At 40.4% G+C, this 24,675-nt stretch overlaps 1 protein-coding gene across 1 annotated transcript in view; it reads left to right on the top strand.

Moving 5' to 3' along the window:
- lingo3a (leucine rich repeat and Ig domain containing 3a) overlaps positions 1-24,675 on the top strand; it is a 35,224-nt gene extending 10,549 nt beyond the window's left edge. The window contains exon 2 of the mRNA XM_079349532.1: positions 20,237-24,675. Coding sequence (XP_079205658.1) covers positions 20,290-22,122 — 1,833 coding nt within the window. The 5' untranslated portion in view covers positions 20,237-20,289 and the 3' untranslated portion in view covers positions 22,123-24,675. The remainder of the gene's footprint in view (positions 1-20,236) is intronic.

Here is a 24,675-nt window from a genome sequence, read left to right as displayed (position 1 = left end):
ATAATGTTTGGTGGTAAATCAAGTGAGATCCAGGATACTATTCTAGGGCTGTCAGTATTAATAAGTTCATCATGATGCGATTACGGTACCAAATGAATCGCGTTTTAAAGAATTCATCATTTGACAGCCCTACATTTTTTCACAGACCATTGGAGTCTCCCCCTGCTGGTCTTTTGCACTTCTACACTGACCTACAATTTCAGCCCCAGAGGCTACATCCACTTTTTTTTCTTTTTTTTCCTTTTTTTTTTAAACAGCCTATGTTCCTGATCTTTGATGACGCCACACTCTGAGGTGAAGAGGACAATCTGCTTCTGGACATCAGGGGGACGTCATGAATTTATCAAAGGCAGCAGCTGTGCAGTGAGAGATGTGTCTGACGCTCTGCTCGTCTTCACGGGCCTGTCATTGGTTTGAAATGAATTATTCATAATTTTATATCTTATGAAAAAAAACCAACATTGATCACAGAATCAGAGATCAGTGTGCTTTCATGACAGCCTGTCAAAACCATCTCATCTCTTTGGAAGTCAGTTTTGCACCCTCTCCTTTCACTCTGTCCCATATGGTGAACACCCATCGCTGTCTTACGGAGAAGTCTCTTTTTTACCCTTCCACTGCCTGTTCTGTCTCATCAGAACAACTTCTATGCATCTCTCCTCTGCCTCGATGTGGGGAAGTCGGCGAGTAAACAGTTTCCAGAGAGCCTGTGAATAATTTCTATGTCAGGGTGTAGCAGGATGTTTGTGTTTGCAAGCACAACCTTTTTCTTTTTTTTTTTTTTTTTTTTTGGTGTGGCGCAGACAGTGTGTTTCTAACTCCATCTAGTATTCTGTTTCATCCCAGTAAACCCAGTGTAGAGTTCCTGAGTGATGTCAGGACAGATCTATGTTTAATGTGCAGGCAGAGCCCAATTACTCTGTGCCTGTAGCGGTACCTAGAGAGGCTAGAGGCCCCCTTGCATGCCAGATAACAAGCCGTGAAGTCATGGCCCTCAGACATGGTTGGTGAGATGGCATGGCACAATGATCCTCTTTCAGGACTCTGATTTTTATCCGTTACTCTGGAATTGGTTATTTTCAGAGTAAATTTCGCCTGAAGAGTTAGCTAAAGCTTGGTCCCTTATTTTTGAAGGAAATGTTAAAGTTGTCTACTTGAAGAGCAGAGGGAGCATGATGCCACTTCAGCCCTCCCTTTCTTTTCTTCCTCCTGGAGGCCTTCAGGGAGAGCAGCTGAGTCACTATTTCCTCCTTCTCTTCATCCTCAATGTGCTCTTCCTCCTCCCTGCTTCTGTTTCCTCTCCCTACGCCTTTGTCACAGGAGCTGACAACCTGGTGTCACCTGCCAAGGTTCACTTTTAAGTCCCTGCAGAGCCTCAGCTGACAGTGCATATGTGGATTTTTAGCAGAATTTATCAGTGCATACTTGTGATTTTTGCTGTCAGCTTGCATGCCTGCCTATTAGTCAGAGTCGTCGTATCGGACAGCAGCAGCAGAGTCGTTGATGGAATCTCTCTTGAGTTGCGATTTATGCCAGAAAGATAAGAGAGTGCGGCTGTCAACCAGCCGTCTAAGGACACATACACTCACGCACATGCACACGCATTGGCTATAGTCTATGTTCCTCTAAAGTGGTTTACTTTTGTCAAAAAAATTTCCAAAGCTCTCTCTCTCTTCCGTGGCTCTGTCAAAACACATAATCCCTCACCACCTTTCCTAAGCCAGCTCACATCGCTGCTTTCTGTTTTCATCTGTCACCTTGTAAAAAAAAAAAATCTCTCTGTACTTCTATCATGTCTTTTCAATTTCTAATTTATTTTTTTGCTTGATAAAAGAGGTCTGAAGGCATTTCCTTTTTTTTTTTCTCATTTCAGTTTGTTATTACATGCTCAGCAGCTTCATTTATGGTCCTCTATTTTGTACCTTTTCTTTTTTTCTCTTTTTCCAAACGCTTCACTTCTTCAGTATTCACTTCTTCTACTATTGTTCTTCGTCAGCTCGTAGGTATAAAACTAAAAAATATTGATAAACATTAACCAGAAGAAAAAAAGGAGAATACATTTGGGTTTAAAAAATGACTAATTATCTCTGTACCCATAACCCATGGTCTGTGCAGTCATTTCTGGGGATGCAAAACTCTGTGATAATGATGTTTGAAGATAAGTCAACAATTAGCAGGCATGATGTGCTGTGAGACACTTTCTGTGTTTCTCCGTGTCTTGAGAGCAGATTCAGTGCCAGTGTTGTTGCTTGAGATCTTATAATTGCCTCAGGTTTCTTCCCGTAATTAACACTCTTGGATAATTATGCCGGAATCCCAGACCATGCTATTCTCACATTATAAGGCCAGGGGTGGCAGTAAGGGACACATGCACACACACGTACAGTCTGAGCACACATTTCAAAATTAGATGACTACATTTTGGATGTTAATTTCTCCTCTGTTTTTCCGCTTGCTCCCTGGTTTTTGTTTCATGCAATCACATTTTAGCCAAGGCTGTATTTTTTCCTGACAGTCCATCACCCCAAAACCAGTCTTGACCACTGCGAGATTAAGACTGAACGGAGGAGAGACAGGAAGTGGACAGGGCACAGGATTATAGGGACATGAAGTAGGCCATACAAACAGGCTGAGCTGAATCATGGACAGCAGACCATAACATAGACAGAAATGGAAGGCCATGCACATTTCATCAGCATGTCATTACACTTTAATCCCAGGCCAGCCAGCTGCATTTGTGTCAGTCAGGGACTGTTATTGCTCAAGAACACTTGTGGATATTACTGTTTCACCTTCAGGCTGTATTGCAAGACTTTGACTCAGACATACCCTGTTTTTTTTTGTCTGTTTTTGTTTTGTACTTTTGGGGCTTTGCTTTGTGTAATATTTGAGTTTCCATTATAAAGAATCCAATTTCATTTTATACTTTCTGTTTTGGAAAGCCAAGACAAAGCAAGAGTCTGTGATGATTCGAGACACATTCTTCCTTTTTTTGTTCACTACTTCACCACTGTAAAGGATATTTTCTTATTATATGGCTGTGTTAAATACTTAATTCTGATTGACTGTTAGAATTTTATTTTGGGCTTAATGGCTTTATTCAAATTGGACAGTGGATAGAGTTGGAAACCGGGGAGCTAGAGAGTGGGGACTGTCATGAGAAAAGAGCCACATGTCTTAATCAAACCAGCTGTACTTGGTGTACATGAGCTAACTACTAGGTCAACTGGAGCCCCTGTCATTGGACAATTACCCATAGCAATGGTTTGCTATCCCTTAATAGCACATCAGCGTTTTGAAGAGCAAACTATTAGGAGCAGGTCGTTGCTAGAGATGCTGCTCTCATCACAAACTTTGGAGGACTAACTGTAGCATTGGTCATTGCAGAAATTATGGAAAGAGAAGGAGCGACCTAAATCTTTTGGTGTAGAATTCTAATTTATTGATAAAGGTGATAACATTAAAACTTGTTATGAAACTGAACGGCCTAATCTGAGAAGTAAAAGGTTTAAAAATGACTCCTTAATTGTGGGTGCTGCTTTGAACTTTTTTACAGAACACAAAGTAGAAATAGGATGCGCATGAGGTTCTTGTGTTGCTTGGTGCTGCTTCACATGGCAGGATAATTGGCTGATTTTTGCCCCGATTCTCCCCTTCCGATAATCTTAAAGACGCTCCGATCATTGTAAAATAATCTTATAAAATAATCCTGCCACGTGTGGTGTGTTGAGACTGCTCTCGTCTGCTCAGAAGGTCGTCGGGACCGCTCCGATCTCAAATCGGGGATATTCAACATGTTGGATTGTTTTGGCCTGATTTCTCATCGTGTGCGGTGTCACCTGAGGGGAAAACGAGCCTGAGCAGCAGACGTTCATTTTAAGCAGCTGCGCAACGGATGGCGTCGACCCTTTACAGCCTTCTGTAATGGAAGAATTTTAATAAAACTAATTACATAAAAAACATTTTTGGGGAAAATCAAACCAGCACTAGTATACTTTACATTTAAGTAAAAATAATCAGCCGTGCAGCCACAGTTAGTGAGGATGGATGAAAAGGAGTGAGGGGGCCGTGGAGAAGTACAAGTAAGAGAACAGTACAACATTTAAAATAAGGGATCTATTTCTCATTCAAGCAAAATACTTTAGCTGATGGTAGGAAGATTTTGTTTCTTTCAGATGAAGCCAGACAAGTTATTTGTTTCCAGTATTTGTGCAAGGTGAAACTAACAGGCTGATGACATTTCACTAGAATAAGCAAAAAAGCGAATAAGCATATTCACTGCAAAAAAGCCAAAACTTTTCCTTTAATCTTTCACCCCTGTTTTATGCTGATACACTCCACCAAGGATTGTGTCACCTTCCCTTTGTCTCATCTTTATAACATCCTCTGCTTTCACTTGCTAAACTTTCACAGTTCCCCCCTCACCTTCAGGTGAGGCTGGTGACATAACGATGGGAGGCCAATATGTTTCAGGACAAGCCAAACGCCTTAACAACCAAAGTCACCTCCGCAGTTTACAGTAGGCTATGCGTTGTCACTGGATAAGCTGTGTGTTCCTGCATGGGCGTTTCAATACATTTGTGTTTGACCTCAAACTTCCTGTATTTCTCAGTGAAGTATGTTGAGACATCAGGAGTTAATTTTCATTTTGTCTGTTTTTGTTCAGATTGAGCTTAGTGAGTGCTGTCAGTAAGACGTCTGTCCATAATAAGGTCTGTTTTCATTAGTCATCTTGAATGACTGTGGCTGTTTTCCAAAACTGTCAGTATCCTTTTTCAAAGCGACTTTTGCATTTTCTGCTTCAGTTATATAAATGCTTTAAATCTTATTATTTAGTTTACTTATTAATTCCTTGTGTTTACAAGCATACATGATAGATATAGTGCCATTTATCTACCGGTGAGGGATTGGCATTTTGTTTCCTCCATTAATGTTTCAGCACACTGAAACATTAATGGTTGAGTGCAGGAAACAGTCCTTGTAAAGAGAAAAGGACAATATGCAACCTGTCATAATGCAATCACAGAACTTATTAGATGTCTTCTGATGACAATTTACCCTTAATGCCTTTAACACGGTTATCTGTATTGAAGTGCATACTCTATAGATGTCGGCTCCCAACACATGAACCTTTATCCCTTTTAAGGTTGCTTGTCAGAATATAAACAATGGCATAAAAACCCACAGGTTACTTTTCAGTCATGAACCCTGCAGCAAATAGAAAAGTAAGCAACTTGCTGACAATAGTTAAGCATTAAGCAACTAAATAGAACGTAAGTGTCAAGTGACATTTTCTCTGGAGTTGGTTGTGACCAAAAACTGAGCTTAAAGAGGGAGATTTAAAAAAAAAAAAAAAAAAAGTTCAATCAGTTACAACAAACATAACTCAGAACTCAGATATAGGATAAGGTATTGTAATGTGTCTGCTGGTTGGTGGCTGACAAGTTCACCAAATTAACTGAGAAGGTGATAATAATTTATAATAAATTTGTGTCAATGGCTCGTTTCTACTGCCCAAAGAGGCCAATTTAGTGAAGGTTCAAGCTTCACTGGTTATCCATGTAACTTCTGTCTTCACGGTGTATAAACTCACCAGGGGATCTGGATAGATGCACTCCCCTCTGGTCATTCGGCTAAATGCTTAAATAGTTCAAATTAGAGGAAAAGCTGTGTGTCAGTCATGAAAGTCTTCGGTATATAGCAATGCTTAGACGCTGCTTCATTTGTCTTCTGACAGTTCAAAGTAGCCTGCCAGTGACTCAGTCAGCTATTCTCCCTTTGAACATCATGAATGGACAGCTGTAGGAGCTAATATGATGTGGAAAAACTCAGACGGCCTGCTATCGTTTCCATCTGTCTCTGCTTATAACAAGTACTGTTCTCGCAGGGGACCTTCAGCAGCACTGAGGCTTATCTGCCTTATTCTGCCCGCACCTTTCAAAGACTTCTCTTCCTGGTTTATTACTCGGACAGAACTTTCCCCACCTCGCTGCTGTCGAGTGATGAATTATGAATAGATGTGGTTCCAGCGGCATCATTGGCCAGTCCTGAGGATTACTTTCAATTTGCACACCGCTTCACTCGCTCTCTCTCTGGCTTGCATTGCTAGTCAGACCTCTTTCTCCAGGGACTTTTAGGGCAGTATTAGATTGCTGCCTGAAACTCTAACCTCTGCCAATCATGTAAAAAGTTTGAGGAATGAATCTCTATGGATGCTTAGTGCATGCACTGTATACAGTTACACAATGAGTGCTCGTGTTTCTGCCCCTCTCTTTGACCCCTACATTAGTGGCATTGCCTCTTATCCGCAGATAACATTTCTCACTTTCCTTAGGCGAAGGTGAAGGGCATGTGTGACTCTAGATAACTGGTTGTAATTGGCCTGGTAGATGAGCAGGCAGTGTAAGGGAAGTAGAAAGGACAGAGATCCATTTAATAAAGCCACTGAGAAGGACATGGAGAGCTTCAAGGAGGATTAGAGCAGGCTTCGGCAGAGTTATGCTTATAATGCTACCACGAGTCTATCAACCTTGAGGGGCAGAAAAAGGACAAGAAAAGCGTTGGGGTCAGAATGTAGAACAAGGGTTTACATCTTTTACACCATACAAGATATCTCCGCCTCTGTTCTGCCTCGATCCTAAGCTGCTTCCCATCCAGAGATGTCTGTAAACATAAAGAATTCAAAAGGTCAAGTCCCCAAGACACCAACCTTTTATTATACAACTCACTCAAACAGCTCTGCAGGCTGACATTGGTGTTTTCCAGTGTCTTTGTGTGTGGTAATTGCACTCTGCCTGTCTGTCTGTCTGTCTGTCTGCTTGTGTATATCAGTGCAATCATGTGTTTTCATGTGTAAATTAGGACACCTAAATCTGTGTTTGTGCGTGTGTATGTCTGTGTGGTGTGTGTGTATGATGTGAAGCGTGTGATGTGTGACACCATCCTAATGTGTCTCGTCTCTGCCTCTCTGGTTATGGCAGGGAGTGTGAGAGCTACGGAGAGACGAGCCAAAACAGCAGACAGGCTGGCCAGGCAGGAAATATTTGCTGGCAGACACTGCGATCACACTCACCTCCACCTCTTGATGACTTTTCATTCTGACCCTTGCCTCTGCGAAGCTCTGTTTAATACCGATAAAGAGCTGCGATTGTGCATTTTCCTGAGAAAAGTAAAAGGTCACAGTTGTATTCAGGAGCCTTCAGTGCTAACACGGTAGTCATCTAAGCTTTTAAAAGGCTCTTATTAAACATTTTTCCTCAGATTAAACTTTTATATATAGCATCTGAAGTAGCTGTGGTAAAATTTCTTTCCATTTCTCTATTTTAACATAATGGCTGAAGCCTGATTTGTACATTTGTTGAGTCTTTGTACAAAAATACAACCGTCTGGGTCTACTGTGTTTGATTCATTGCATTTGGAATTTGAGAAAATAACAGAAGTCATCAGCATTAAATTGCTCTCAGTTCTCTATTTCAGCAGCATAAAAGAAATAAAGAGTGTTATGCTGTAGATTTAACAGGTGCCATGCTAAGTTAAGGACAACCATAAAGTAAGGATGTTTCGGAGTCATTAGGCTACTTTTGTTATTTGATCAGGGAGCTTTCAAGGACAAAAATCTTGTATGGCAACTTGTGCCTTAAGACTTTTTGGTTTTATTTTCTCATCTTTCAAAAATGTCCAGACATAATCAGGGCAGCCGCCTTATAACAAATTCTATTTTATTTCTTGTCTTAAAAAAGAGCCCCTAAAGATTTGGTCAAGGACAAACGAGCATTTTGATCTATTCACTGAGTACAAACAATCCCTCTGTTGTACCAGTTCCCACAATTATGTCTCCTCTAGCTTGGTGTTCTGTCACTTCTCATCCCTGCTGAGGTGGTGTTTGTAGCCTGAGAGGCTGCCTGGGGAAGGGGGCTCCTGGTTGACTGACACACTCAGATCACTGCAGCTTAAAGGGAGGAGGGCCATTTAACAGGCTAGCTGCCAGTGCCAGCCAGTCCACATGGGTAGCTGGCCGAAGAGACAGACCGGTGTCTGACCGCTGTCGTCCTTTCAGTGTGACACCCAAATCGTCGTTCTCATAGGCAAAGTATTCCTGAAATCTCCATATTGCTGTTAATTCCTTCAGGGCTTTTTTGCCAAAATGACATGGCTGTCATTTAAAAAGATTTCATGGACACTTTTCGCCTACAACTTCTATTATTTTAATAAACAACAGGTACTGTATGTGCCAACAAGCACCACGTATGCTCATTAATTCAGTTTAATGTGAGTTAAATGTTGAGTTCTGTATCTTATATCACAAATGTTTCCAACTCTGCCTTTCAATACAATCATACCCCTTACCACACCCAGATGTGACACATTACAGAGAAAAGTGTGCTTTCGGACAAACTAGGACTACAAGCAAGATGGTTGCTTCTTTTGTGCTCCGAGCTAAGCATCCTTTTTTCTGATATCTATGTATATATATGTGTCAGTTGGATTCTGGTATGTTTTTACGAGGAACAATCTACACAATCCTTTGCTACTTCAAGGGGTGAAAGCTTTAATTTTCGCTTCTGAGTCAGAGACCCCTGGTTTCAGATATAACATACAGTGCATGTAAACTATGTATCTTGTGTTTTTAGTCCCTATAAAAACTAAAGTGAAAAAATAACTGAAATTGTTGGATGACCTCTTTAGTAGCTGTCTAGCTAAACAGTGACAGGTCACTTTTTCGGTGGCTCTGCTTCCAGAAGTAAATTTCTCCATTCAAATCCTCCCTTGATTTTTTTTTTTCCTTCACCAAATCCTTATATCAAGAGATTGGTGCCTGGAACCAAGACAGCCAGTTAGCCCAGTAACCAAAACAGCATTAAAAAAAAGGCAAAGGTACAAGACTGTGTACATAATTTCCGTCCGGAATCAAGGACCTATCCTTCAATCCTTTGCGAATGGTATTGTTTCTTCTTGAAGGTAACTGTTGTCGTTGTTATAGTGTTTACACTGTTAAAGTGTTGTTCTATCGTGTATGTATGTTGTCAAGTGGCATGACAAAGTTATTCCTTTTCGTCTTAGCCAACTAACTAGCGAGCCTGCCAGCAAAAACTAATCTGTTTGCACACTGCGCCAAGGGGCGGGAAACATTGCCATAGTAACAGCAAGCTTAACCAATCAGAGATCTTGTTGCCCTCGGTTCATGGGTAGTGAAGTTCTTTATACAGAGATTGGGGATAAAGCATATTTTTCTCAAGGTTGATTTCACATGAGCATGTGGTTCTACAGGAGCACGTACCATCGTTTCATACTGGGTTAGCTTAAAGAAGTTATATATTAGTAATATAATATTACATCCCAACAATTGAATCCCCTATGGAGAAAATTAATGTGAATTTTACTTTGAGAACCACACTGTTGAGCTCTAAGACAGAAAAGTAATTTGCTCAGACTTCATTGTCAGAATGTTTGGATGTAAGCTAGTTAGTAATGTTCTTAGGCTAAACTCAGACCTCACTTGAACTCAGTTGTTTCTGTGTATATTAAAACTCAAGTTATATAAGCACTCACTTCAATAACTGCCTTCATACTATTGGGATAAAGTGAAAATGTTTTTGTAACTATTCCTTCGATTTAACTGCCTGAAAGATACTATTTGTATGAAGTGGGACATTCTGATAGATTTAATCCTGAACATTTCCCAAGGTGTGTATTGTCTCCTTCTAAAAATGGAGGATTGTTGACTTCAAGAATTCATTGCTTAATTTTCAAGTAATTGAGGGGAACCATTAATCAGTGTAATAGGATTTTTTTCAAATTATCACCCGTGCACTGTGCACTCTCAAGTCTCCTGAGGCCTTGAAATATACAAGCATGGAATAAATAAGTCAGCCATCCGTGTAATAGGCCTACATTGATGGAGCAGTTTTAATGAACTACTGTTGCATCATGTTGCAAATAAAAATGTGTTTGTTGTGTGTTGATTAGACAAGCGCTGCTTATAAGCCTTGACCAAGTGAGTGTATATGTGACCAGAGGAAGACATGTCCTCCTGCATTACAGTCACAGCCTACCTCAAAGACTGGCATCAAACCTAATGTTCTTTTGAGCCAAAGATCCCTTTCTGTTTACTCAAACTGAATGTGCCTGGATTGCTTCTGATTGTGTGGGAGTATTTGCTTAAGATCCCAAATATTTGCTTTAACCTTCAGCCGTGAAGACGCCTAAGAAAAAGTAGATAAAAAAACATACAGGTCAGAACCCAGTCATGAGCAGAGTTTGAACAGCATTAAAAAGCCACAAGTTCTCTTGGATTTGAAGTGGATAATTTACATTAAAAAATCTAAATATTAACAGACAAACAACGTTATCTATAGCAGGGGTCTCCGACCTTTTATTTATTTACGTATAATGGGAAAAGAAATCTGCTCTATCCATACTGTCGGTTAAAAAGACTTGCTTCTTTTTTCGTGTTCCTTCCTGTTTTAGTATGTGTATTTCAAGGGAACCCAAAACGTGAAATGTACTGTTGGAATTGGATGAGAGCGCCTAATAAAGTGGGGTGTTTCAACTGATGCCCTGCAAGTGGAATGAGTATCAAACAGCAAAATGTGATTAACTCTGGGGTGCTTAAAACCAAAAACAATTTCCAGAAATATTAACCTTTACCCAGAATCAACTTCTCTTATAATAGTTGAGGTTTCATAAGAATAAAGAACCAAGGAAATACTCTTTGCCTTTTAAATTGATTGTGACCACAGTTGATAAACAACTCATTCACAGGTTCTCCCAAGATAATCTGATCAGACCTGCAAGCGTCTTGATGCATAAAACATGATGTTAAAATATGGTAAATTCAAATGGACAATGGCCGTGTTACAAACAGTCACTCCAGTTAGTGTTCAATAATGACCTCAATTTGGATGTTATTTCAGAATATCCTGTGAAACATTTTTGCAGGCCTGTCTTCTAGCACTCTCTCTCCTTATTAGATATTTTTTTGAGAAGAATGTAGAGCTGACCAGCAGTCTGAGTAGTGACTTTAAGAAATGAACTAAAGTGAAAGGCTTTTATCCACTTTATGTAAGATAAAAATGTGTTTCTCAGGCCTTGTTGAAACTGAAATGTTGCTCAAAAGCACCAACTTACCAACTTAATACCCTGATGGTTGATCAAGTTGAAAAGCAGCCATCAATCACGTTTGTCTGCGTTGTTTGCCAGAGCCATTTTCTGTGGCATCAGTATCACATGAGGTAATTCAGCTGCAGGTAAGGTCAAAGTCTCCATGTCAGTGGGACATGACCGTGCAGTATAACCTTGTCAATTATTTAGCTCCTGTTCATTGAAGCCTTTACATTCATAAGCCATGTAACAGTCAGTAACAGTTCTCGCTTATTAAAGATTCATGGCACATAGCAAGACACATTCTTAATCATTCCTTTGTGTCATTTGGTTTCACTGCTTATGCTTTTCATAGGACTCAAGAGCAATTTAGGAGTCTCACTGTAATCCATTATTATAATTAAAATTCCATTTGGTGCCCTTTGACTAGGATTTCACATCAATCTACAGGCAGTGTTAGGATGTAATGGATATTTTCTTCGTATCTGATCAGCCCACTGCGTCAGTTTTTATTATGCAGGGCCCGAGGACAGAACCGCATTGAAAAGGTGGACTGTTTGCACAGGATGCCCCTAATCTATCTTCCTCTGACTTCTGCTGTCTCCTCAGTGCCATCGGCTGCCGTGTTGCCGAATACTTACACGTACATGCTCATGAACACGCACGCCAAACCAACAACGGCTGAAACTCACATGAAAGGTGTTAATGTTCACATTTTGCTCTTCACTCGGCGACTTGGTGTCCTTGCCTGTGGGTGCCATGGCCCCGCCTGTACTAATGATCCATCACCAGACTGCAGGGTGAAACTCTCTCTCTCTCTCTCTCTCTCTCTCTCTCTCTCTCCTCTCTCTCTCTCTCTCTCCTCTCTCTCTCTCTCTCTCTCTCCTCTCTCTCTCTCTCATCTCTCTCTCTCTCTCTCTCTCTCTCTCTCTCTCTCTCTCTCTCGCTCTCATCTCCATCTCTCTCTCTCTCTCTCATCTCTCTCTCTCTCTCTCTCTCTCTCTCTCTCTCTCTCTCTCTCTCTCTCTCTCACACACACACACACATCAGGTGAGTTAGTGAGTGTGTTTGTATAATGGCCTGTGTGACTATGTTTGTTTCCTGCACTATTCACTGCGGGGGACTGTGGGTCTCCCACACGGATTGATGGACAATGACGATAGCTTCCCGAGGCAGAGAGGGGATGAGTAATGTATTTTTCTTGTGGACACACATACCACACACACACACAAACACACCGTATGTGCTTATGTAAAACGCAGTGAGTGGGCATGGTAGGAATGAGTGCAGCCATTTGAGGAGCTTTTTGTGGATGTTATGCCTCGCCTGTGTGCCTTTCTGGTGAGCGCTTGGCTACACTACACACTCTTGAACACTCTTCTTGTTCATTTGTCAGCTGAATCCTACACCTGCAGAATTATTTGGGGGCTTGCATTCTCACTTCTTTTTTTTTTTTTTTTTTCAAATGTGCTTCCATAGGCTCTTATGAGCAGCACAGGGGATTGTGATGACAACAAAACCTTTCCTCACAGGGAATTTTTAGAGACTGCTTCAGTCCATGGTGTTAAAGCAGGTTTGGTGTTTGATACGTTTTCTCTTATTGTCACAATAAGCTAATCCATAAAAATTGACGATGTGTTTGAAGCCTGATTGAGCTCAGTCCTTTGTTCCATTGAGTTCTATTTTATATTTATTTAAGTGCATTCCCTCCAAGAGATACCAACCAGCCTCCATTATAAATGCCCCTTTTATTCCTGTTAGAGTAACTTATGTAAAGAACCACATTTGCGTACTCTTTTAAAGGTAAAAAAAAAATGAATAAAGGATTGGTTTTAGGGATTGTTTTCTACATCTTAGGAGGAACAAACTAACCAACCAGAGAAATCTTAAAATGCATGAATGATCAAGGGAGTTAAAAAAAAAAACATAAGGCATCACTGACCTTTAACGTCTCACATGTCACCAAATGTGAGCTTAGACACATGGGCACAGCTCTGTATTTGCATACACATTCCCAGTCTGCTAGCCGCAGGGATGCCTTTAAATCTCGAGTCTCCCCACTCATACACACATTTCTGCTTATTAGAGAATCTTTATGCATATATTAATGGGCTATGAGTGTGTTTTTAGTTCAAGTTTGAGCTGAACATCAGTTATGCCCTCTGTCTGATCCCGTACTAATGTGCTCATACTGAAACATGTGGGGGCCTCGCTATCTATCATTTCAAACAGCTGAGAAGGATTGTATTAGGGCCATTAGTGTAATTTAGTGTCTTTCAAGCCCTAATAGCATCTGCTTCGACGAAAAGAGGCTGAAGTGGAGAAGAGAATGGATTAAAGTCTCAAAAATAAATGTTTAAGCAGGAAGAGATGTCGAGAGGTGGCAGAACATCATACCGAGCCCCCTGCCCCTATGGCTCAGCAGCCCACTCCACAGTCTAAATCAGGCTCTGTTGCTATCTAACCAACGCTTGGCTTTTTTTTCTGTTTAAAAGTCACACTTCTCTCGCGCCCTCTCCTACTCACCTCATCTCCAGTGCTTGGAGGGAATTGTGCCAAAGTCAGAAAGCAAATGAATTCCGGGTCACCTCTGTACCATTTGCATTTTACAGACTCTACACTTGGAGGACCCTCGCTGATTGAAGACAACACACCTCTCTCACACTGATGAGGAGGATGAACGATGACTGTTATGGTTTTCAGCTAAAATTAACATAATCGTCTTTATTTTGATGTCCAAAGATCAGGATGTAACGAAAACACTGAAGATGGTCACAATTAATGGGGCAAAAAAACCTTTGATGTACCTTTTATGTCAGCAGTGTGCAGACTTTCTACCTGTCAGATTGAATCCTGGATACACAGCCATGCATGCACACCTTTTGATCCATCAAAGCAACAGAACAGGCATATTATGAACTGTAACTCATGCTCATGCGTACTTGAGCACTTTGTTAACTTTTATTATCGCACATCACATCTTCATTCGAATATTTGGCCAAAGTTACTGCACATTGCAGATTCTTCACTTACATTCATCATGTAAGTCTGCAGCCATTCTCACAGCTCTGTGAGGCTGAACTGAGGAACTGGGTCGCTTTTAAATAATTGCCAAATGTTAAACATCAACATTTTAACATGCTCATTTATGACTATCAGATCTAACACATCGTAACCTGAAAACACAGGTTATTCAGGGACGAGATCAGTTCAGTGTGGAGAAATAATGAAGTTAATGTTACAAACAACCCATCTGCATCTCTGTTTAGTTCAGAGACGTACGACATGAAAGAAAAGGCATCAACATCTCCTCTTCAGCAGTCTTTTTGATGAAAATTTAATACCATCCTGCTCTCCATTGTTCTGTCAACTCCCGAAGAAAGACTGTTGATGACGTGGCAATCGCTGCAGTGAATATTGTATTGTGTTTTGTTAGGCTGTAGCTGATTGATGTACACAAACGCAATGTAAAAGAAATTTTTGATGTTGAGAATTTTATTTTCCGCTATTTTACTTGGAAATCACATCTGCCTTTTCAAGAAAATGTTGAGAGAATCTTTGACTGAGGCCTCAGGAATCTGCACTTTTGTTTTATTTTTATGTCATAAAACCAACCCTTTTTGGCTTTTAAGTGCTTCAGGCAACATGAGTGTATTTGTTGTTGCAAATCAGTCTGGTTTATGTCACAATTGAAGCATCAGCTGCAGTTTTAAGCATCACACGAGTATCCAACAGCGGCATGAAGCTTTGATTTGTGCTCGTAGTCTGTCTTTCACTGTCATGGCAGCACAGTTTGAGTCTCTTTCTGTAGTCGTGTGGAGTGTTTGAGTGGAGGACTTTGGATTGATTTAAGCTCCACAGGGATAAAAAACACACTGACTTTGTAATATTGTGCCATGTATTGCACTTTACAAGCTTTTTTTTTTTTTTTTTTGTAATTACAGTTGTTGTTTTTTGGCACTAATAGTCCATGTAATTTCTGTGTCTCACAACTATCACATCAAAGTTACCTGTGCACAAACCTGTGTAGACATAAAATAAATGGCTTTGCAAAAAGATCCTTCTGTAACGTTTTAGAGAAATGAATAGGGGAAAAGCTCAGGTGTAAATGAATACATTCATGATCTTCGCTTTCCAATTTGCTGTTTTCTGCTTTGGGGTCAAGTCAAAATGTCTGCTATTAAAAAAGCTCCCCCACCTGACCCCGTGCTTTTCAAGTAAAACATCCACATTCATGCACTTGAAGGCAACAGTGAACTTGCAGATGATGCTGGTGGTGCCTCTTTAAGCCCTTTGACCACACAAAGTCATTACATAAGTCGCACAGTTTGTCGAGAGATGAGAAGAACGACGAACCAAAGAACGAAAAGAAGAAGTCTGTGAGGCTTGGAGGAGTTACCTTTGTTGAGAAGTGGGAGAAATGGACTGACTCTGCTGTAGACAATTTGTCTACAAATATTTTCTAAGAAATATTTGTCTGAAGTGTTATTTCAAGCTAAATTTCAAAGGTGTTTTTGTTTTTCCGTGTATAATTGAGTTGTTTATGCCTATATAAATGCGAAAATTGACCCAAGTTCAGCAAGTTAGAAAGGCAAAAATACCACAACAACAAACATTTACTGAGTAAATTTTATTTGCACTTTTCAGTGAGTAAAGTGCATGAAAATACTTGAAATTTATAGGCAAATTATTCTGTGAAATCTAGGTGAGTGTAGCGCAGAGGTGGCGAACTACATGAGTGCATCTAATGGACAGGTTTGTTTTTTCTTATTTTAGGAAAAGGAGACCTAATTCGTGGTTGGGTGGTGGTCTTTTCATTCGTCTCCATGACAACACAATACATTTTTCTTTTGAAGCTGACCTGAGCACTGCAGTTTATATTGGAGCTACGTATTGATTCTGACTCAGAGACATACTGTAGTTGGTGTTCTTCAGTCTGTCGAACATCCTCTGACTTCAGCTTTTACTTAACTGAACATTTTTTGTGAGCAAACCTTTGTCTGTTCAATGAACCAGAAACTCTTTTCATACTTTGTTAATGATGTATAAAATGCACTCCTGCTGTAATGATTTTACAGGGCTTATGTTTCTAATTTAGAATTACTTCATCTGTTTTCTTTGATTATCTCTCCTCCTCCCCTTAAACAAACATAGTCCAGTGGTGTTTAAATGCAAGAATTTACCCTTGAAGCCAATTAAAATAAGATGTGTGTCCTATATAAGGATAACAGCTCCTTTACTCCAGCAGAGACTCTCCTCTGTCTCCTGTCACCTGCAGCAGCTGAAGGTCAGCAGGGAAGAGCTTTGTTGTGTCTTCTGCTGTGTAATCAAAAGATATGTTGGTTATTTTAGACTGCAGCTCACTAGCAGGTAACAGAAGCCTCTCAGGCAGCAGCTCTGTGTGCAGCTGGGCCCCACAGGGAGGGATCATGCTGTATACAGTAGAGCGCACAACGTTCCATCCACCTGCTGTTGACCAGCGCTGCATTAGTTGTCCTGGGCCCCTTGGCTTATTACAAAGAAACTGCTACCAGATATGGCTTTGGGTGACAGATCATTTGACTGACATTTTGAAATGTGGGGTGGGAGGGGGTGTTTGTGGTTTTCTGTTTCAGTCTCTGCTCACCAGCTGTTTATGGAGGAAGGGACATTTTTAAATTCTGCAGAAGCAGGTTTCCTTCTTTTCAGCAGCAGTTTTCTAAAGAAGGCTAAGACATGCTGATGTAGGTCAAATGTCTATAAATTAATAGAAGTAAATAAAGTTGAGAAAGATACATGCACAATACAACAAGTACCAAAAGAAACACCGCAGTCTGTTTACATTATCAGCAGATTATTAATGATGACATGAGTTAGCTTGTGCTGTATTAGAAAACTAGCTGCCTTACTAGCTAGATCTCATGCTCTGAATCTTTGGAACACTTTCTCAAACCCAGGTAAACATTATTCAGATACTGTCATGTCTTTATAAAGGTTGATTCAGATACTGAGTTCTGGGATATTTCGAGAGAAAACTAATTACAACCAGTTGACAGAATACTGCATTATGGAAATGTTTATAATGCTTTTTTTGTAATCCCAGAGGGAGCTAAAAAAAAGGATGATAAATTACTCTAAGAGATGTCAAGTTGAGCATTTTTAAAAGGCTGGGTTCCAGTTACAGAAAAGAAGGGTCACAAGAAACCTATACCCCTTTCCAAATATGCACAAGGCTAGCGTCTCAAGCCTACTAAAGTTGAACTTTTACTAGCATAATATCAACTCAACAGAGTTACTAGCAAAGCGACTCAAAGCATAGTTTCATCGTAGGTAACACTGGAGCTGCCAGGATTAAGCGAGGCAGGAGAATGCATAGAATACAAAAGACAAAATCTTTCCTTCTACAACATCAATTATGATATTTAATCACAAATGTCGAAGAAGTCCAAAAAAGTACATCTATTATTATTTATCTGTCTCAGGCGCAGGATGTGCTCTCGATGTTTCTATTGATTTTGTTAGACCACTCAGTAAGACACAAAATGTGTGCTGTTGTTTGCAAAAGTTGTTGTTGGTTGTCAACATCTCCTTGTTCGTACTACTGGTGAGGTTTTCAAAAGTCTGACATTTTTATATTTTCTGTCTTTTAACAATGTTCTGCTGTCTGCCAGCACACCGTCCCGCTCACACGTTCAGACAGTTAATTTGATTCTGTGGCAGGTTGGCAAATGGAAGTATTCGTCTCTGAGCCAGGGTGAATTGTAAATTAGAACAATCAAAAAGGTAAATGACATTGTAGGAGTTGTTAAATCATCTGTAAAAGCAGATGGAGGGGATTTAAGACGCCTTAGATATATTCCATTCTCTTCTAAATGGCGATCACTTCCTGCTTTCTTTGATCTATGGATTTGGGTGATTTGGTGAAGGTATAAGGGTCTCTCTGTCTCTATGTCCTTTTTAAAGATTTATGTCTTCATTTCACCTTAACATTAGAATTTGTCTCTGGTTATACTAGTCTTATCTATGGGTGTCTGTTCTTACTTTGATGATGGGTTGTAGCTACAGATGCATTTTCATGTTATGTGTGCTATAGGACCAAGTTAGATAATTATATTTTCATTTTGGAAGAACATTTTTTCGGAACCAGTGGCCTTTCAGTTAGCATTAACCAACATGCAATCTCCTGTGTTGCAAAATAAAGCTCCTCTGGAAGTGAAAAACTTGCTGTTCCTCGATCGTCCGCTTCAAAAGACCTGGACTTCCCATACACACCAATAATAAAATGTTAGTTGTCATACCAGAAATTAATGTTTACACTCTGGTCCAAAAACGATTTTGGTTTTATTAGTTTTTTCTTTATCAGCACACACTGGTCAGGTCTTGAATTTATTTTATAACTTATCTGTTTTAGCTTAATGTAAAAATAAGACATATCGTGCATAATAGGGGCCTGAGCGATCTGACTGCAAGCAACCATGTATAGTAGCTGTTTGTCAGGAGGTTTAAGACCGACCTCAGATCCAGTTTTTTGCATGTTGTTAGGTTGACCAAAAGTTTGATAGTCAGCATTTCCACCATGACAACCATCATGGATGGGCTTCCAAAAACAACCCTTCAGAAAAAAAATGGGTGACAATACTTGGGCTTTGTTCAGACTGCCATCCAAATCCCATCAGAATCCAATCTAACTGACTGACACAAACTGCAAGTGACCAGATCTGATCTGTCCGTCCGTATTAACATGGTCTGATCCACATTGATTTCAATGGTAACAAGTTAGGCCCAGGAAATACGAGAGCAAAATGGATGACAGAGAAGTTTGTCTATTTCTGACACAAACAGTCTTGTGGAGCAGTCTGTCCGCAGGCTTGTTTTTCCACTGAACAAAGTTAACTTCCGGCTTGCTGGATCTATGTCTTTGTTATTATCAATGGTGTAACATTGTGAGTGACGCAGAATACACTTTCAGAGATGTGCAGATTGAATCGGATTTGTCGGAATCAGATCTGAATCACATTGGAAACCAGCTGTGTTTGTGGTTTGAATCGCATTTGGGAAACATCAGATTTTGTGGAATTTTTGTGTCCAGACTGGCAAAAAAACAAACAACATAAAATCTGGATGTGCTAAAAATCAGATTTGGAGGTGCAATGTGAACAAGACGTCTTCCATGTTTATATGCAGTCTATGCTTTTAACACACTGTCAACCTCTCTAACAACTAAATTATTGAGGAATATGTTTTCTTGGGTTATTTTCCATGCTACTGGTTGGTGTATCTCAATGTGTTCATAAAGGGATTACTACATTGCTACCAGCAGCATCCATCAGCCATCAAAAGGGTAGAGAAATAGAGATGAATAGTGCATGTGTGTATATCTGTGTGTGTGTGTGTGTGTGTGTGTGTGTGTGTGTGTTCTATGAAACCTCTAAGCCTGATCAGGCTAGCTCCTCCCACGATAAGCGTCATGCATTTCAAACTTACACAGATGATGATAGACTCAAAGACATTAGCTGCTGAATTTACTGAGCCTGTTTATATGTTTTCTCATACAGTTATTTTATCTTTCTGCCTTAGAAGCACTAATAGACCGTTTGAGTGTATTTTGCAGGGCAATTTTCTGTTTAAGGCATTTGAGAGGCTGCAATTCTTTTCCTTTTTCATGCATTTTAAGTTATGTCTCACATGAGGTCTCATGAATAGAAGAGATTTTCAATTTTCCTGTTTTCATTTAAAATGCATCAAATAGCTTGAGAGCAAAACAACCACCAGATATGAAATGGACTCATAGCTATAAAGGGAATTTATATGTGTGTGCAGGCATACCATTTTAAAACCTAACTGCTTACTAATTACAGTTGACCATTGTAAAATCGACCAGTTTCAGCTGAATGCATACACAGTCCTTTGGGGATTAACTTGGATCTTTCGCTTCAATTTTACTGCTGTGCAAGGTCAATTAAAGTTAGTAATTGTAATTTCACCAATTTAGAGTGTTTAATCACTGCTGTTGAAGGGGAATTGAGTTTAATTAATTTGTCTTACTGTCTTTCTCTTTTTTTCACTCCTTCCCAATCTTTCTACCCTTCCTTTTTCCTTTTTATCTTCCCATCTTTTCCTTCCTTCTCTCTCTATTTGTCTCTCTCTATCCCCCCAGGTGTCTGGCCCTCTGATTCATTTCCAGACGGGAGAGCAGAAGAAAGGAGTACCATGGGTATATGCAGGGGCACGGACGTAGGCTCGTTCCTGCCACACCTGTTTTGGCTGCTGATGATTGCAGTTTCACCTACTCATAGTCAAGGATGTCCCCAGCGATGTGAGTGCATCACAAAACTCAAAACAGTGTCCTGTTATGGTAAACGCCTGTCAGCAATGCCAGACAGCATCCCGCTAGACACCAAGATCCTGGACCTGAGTGGGAACAAACTCCGCTGGGTAGAGCATGGTGACCTTCTTCCGTATCAACGTCTGGAAAAGTTGGATCTTAGTGAGAACATGATCAGTGTGCTGGAGCCAAATGCTTTTTCTAGTCTGCAGAACTTGCAGACACTTTCGCTGAGGGGTAATCAGTTGAAACTGGTTCCTATGGCGGCTTTCTCTCGACTCTCCAACTTAACCTCCTTGGACCTGAGTGGAAATAAAATTGTAATTCTCTTGGATTTTACCTTCCAAGACCTGCGAAATCTAAAAAACCTGGAAGTTGGAGATAATGATTTAGTTTATATTTCTAACAAGGCCTTTCTGGGTCTGGTGGGGCTGAGGGAGCTGACAATTGAGAGATGCAACCTGACTTCTGTGTCAGGTCAGTCTCTGTCTTATCTGCATAACCTGGTGACTTTGCGACTCCGCTATCTCAGCATCTCCACGCTAGAGGACCAAAACTTCCGCAAGCTCGGAAACCTGAGAGGCCTGGAGATTGATCACTGGCCCTTTTTGGAGTACATTTCCCCTCACAGCCTGCAGGGTCTTAACTTATCCTGGCTGTCTATCACGCACACCAACATCACCTCTGTGCCCACATCTGCCCTTCGCAGCCTGGCTCACCTCACCAGCCTCAACCTCTCCTACAACCCCATCTCCATGCTGGAGTCCTGGTCTCTGCGGGACCTTATTAGGCTGAAGGAGTTACATCTGGTCAATACTAACCTGGCAGTGGTGCAGCCATACGCACTGGGGGGTCTACGTCAAATCCGCCTTCTTAACTTCTCCACTAACAGCTTGGTGACCCTGGAGGAGGGAGCCTTCCAGTCTGTGAACACTCTGGAGACACTGCGTTTAGATGCCAACCCTCTGGCCTGTGACTGCCGCCTGCTGTGGATTCTTCAACGAAGGAAGACCCTGAATTTTGACGGCGCGGCCCCTGTGTGTACAACGCCCGTAGAGGTGCAGGGAAGGGCTCTTAATGCTTTCTCTGACTCTGCTCTGTTTGATCACTTTACTTGTCAGAAGCCGAAAATCCGCAACAGGAAGCTGCAGCAGATATCTGCCCGCGAAGGGCAGGTGGTGTCATTTATATGTAGAGCAGAAGGTGAGCCAACACCAAATATATTCTGGATTTCTCCTCAACGTCGCCGCATCACCACAAAGAGCAGCGGTCGCCTGACTGTGTTACAAGAGGGCACATTAGAAATACGGTACGCACAAGTGATGGATAGTGGAACTTACATCTGCATAGCAAGCAATGCAGGTGGAAACGACACCTATTTTGCCACTCTTACAGTTAGTGGGCTGCCACTAGATGCAGCCCTTATGGCCAACCGCACTTACTATGCTGGAGACCTTAATGATACAAATCTAAACGACACTAGAGTCTTCTTGAAGTTTACTCTGGACCTAAAAACCATCCTTATATCCACAGCTATGGGCTGCATCATGTTTCTGGGGGTGGTGCTCTTCTGTTTCATCCTGCTATTTGTGTGGAGTCGAGGGAGAGGGCAGCATAAGAACAATTTCTCTGTGGAGTATTCTTTTAGAAAGGTGGATGGACCCGCTGCCAGTGGAGGACAGGGTGGGGCACGCAAGTTCAACATGAAAATGATTTGAGGGTGGGATTCTGTTTCTCTTTTTAGTCGTCATTTCGTGACGCTTTTCGAAGCAGGCTCTGAGAGGACAGGATGGGAAAGGAAAGGGAAAAGGAACACTTGTGCTTGCAAACCACTGAATACAGTTATTTATAGGACAGTTTATGGAGACAATGTTTTGTTCTTGAAACTATTGTATTTAACAAAAAAAGGAAATCTGTATGGACTTAATATATTTGTATGCTTTGTTGTGTGTTCACATTATTGTGCAGAGGAAAGCTGGATCATATAGTTAAAGATGTCTAAATCTTAAGACTGTTAAAGGACCAAGAAACAAAAGAACTCCGAGTCCCATAAGTCTTTAACCTCGACAAAGCTCTTGCCAACTCAATCCTTCCTACGAACAAGGAACTCTGCCCCCTTCATGTTTAAAGGACTTCACCTCTGCTCCATCTGAGCTGATTCAAGCTCTCTGTTTCCAAACTCATGAATACATTATTATAGGGTGGTGCTCAGTGAATGCCAAGGACTTGCCAATAAGTATTTGAATAGTTCCAGCTACATACTGCGCATTAAGACTTATTTACAGTCAGGACTTTGGAGCACTCTTATGACATAAATATGGAGGCTCTGCTTGTTTTCTGTGCTGAAATTAGATTTTTACAGAATACTTTTGCGACTACTCTCTGCTACACTGCCAATTTGACCGTAAAGCACCATATAATATCAATGCAAAGCCATTTCCACCTGATATTACTTCAAATAGCTTAAGTCTTTCTTTTGGTTCTTTTTTGAAAAAAAAATGGGACTCCACATGATACAATACCCAATGCACATTGTGTTTTGGCAAAACAGATACACAAAGGCACACATGCAACACTTGGTTTTCCCTTGTTGTTCAGATAAAATACGCAAAACTCGGCCATTTGTTCTTGAAAAAAGAGGTACTTAAAAGATGAATGCATGTACAGTGTTGGCTCCTTACTTTCATCAATGTGTATAATTTGTAAACTGAAAATGTATTGGGGTGTAGTCATCTCAAAGTTGAATTGATACTATTGTATAAAAATGATTTACTGTATAAGATGTACTATATATTTTGTAAATATTGACATTTAAATCCTTGTGGTCGTTCATAATAATTAATCTGAAATTCTCCCTTTTGAAGCAGTAAATATCCAGTCCAGAGCCTCACTCGCACCTTAAAATGTCATCAGATAGATATTGCACTGAGAACTGCCTGCTCACTCTCTGAGCTCACACACAGAATCTTGAAGGGCGTTTACATCACTTCCCTATTTTTTGACTGTGACTGACAGCGGGGAAGCTCGGCTGACCAGCGGGGGAAGGAGTTAAATGGCTTCTGATCTGGACCTTGATGTGTTTGAGACACGCAGGGCGAAAATGCTAATTTGATAAAGACCTTGCAGACTGGAACAAAGGTCATAATGAAACTGAGCCAGAAGGAGGAGGGAGTCGATATTTTGTAGGAGATGACACTTAAAACATTTACACCCTCTAAAACAGCTGATTTAAATCTTGTGAAGGTTGACATTGATTTAGTAAGTTGGTGCTTATTATTTTTGATAAACTGATTATTCATGAAATAAATGAATCTGAGATCAAAATAAGCTTTTCAGAATTTTAGAGTAGAGATGTTTCTGTAGTGTACAAAAAGCTGAACCGTTTTTTAATCAATAGATGAAAACTGTTTTTACGACAGAGTATGTTTTACAGTTTCTTTGATTCTTATGAATATATGAATATGAATTGGCAGTGGCAGCACATGAAAACAACACAAGCAAATGTGCCAATTATAGGCCTTGAGCAGCATCTGTTTTTGTTAAGCAAGAAGCTTGGGGTAGTAAATTCTGTTTCTCTCATAATGTAGAACAGAATTTGAAGTAAAAATAAGGAACAAATAAGCTGATTACATTTCTTACCTTACAGATTGTCATACATTTAAGCTTTGGAAACATATAACACCAGCTCAGAGATCATCTTTCTGTCCATCTTCATCGACAGCTCTTCTAACAATGCTACTCTGCTGCCCTCTGTAGGCTACAGATTGTACTGAAATCAACACTCTGACAGGGGATTTGACACCCCTAAATCATTTTGACATAATAAGCTATTTATTCAATTTTCACTAAGCAAATGTGTACCATAGATTAGATGCACAAAAATGTGTCACGTTTATTCAGAATTGTGATTGCTTATAATAAACTGCAAAGATGATACCTGACTGATCTTACATCAGTGCTCCTCTCTGTTTTAGACATGTAAACGAACAATTGATACTTTTTTCATTGAGCTGAACTGAATCCATACTGTAGATATGAAAGCCATTGTGTCTGGAAATTGTACTTTTTTATATTGTATTGTTTTATAAAAATGAAGCACACTGTTTATAGAGCATGCTGTATTATCATATGATGACGTCTTTGTCTCCCGGTCTCATTTTTTATAGCAGTTATCTGGTCACTTGACCTCTATGGTGGCAGTCTGAGAAGGTGATTTAGAGTCAACAATAAACCTGTGACCCCGTCACTGTGAAAGTTTGTGTTGGAGTTTT

This window comes from Symphodus melops (assembly GCF_947650265.1).
Source record: "Symphodus melops genome assembly, chromosome: 8".
In the NCBI taxonomy this organism is placed as follows: Eukaryota; Metazoa; Chordata; class Actinopteri; order Labriformes; family Labridae; genus Symphodus; species Symphodus melops.
Note: the sequence above shows the minus strand (reverse complement) of the source record. Positions and strands in the feature narration are given on the sequence as shown.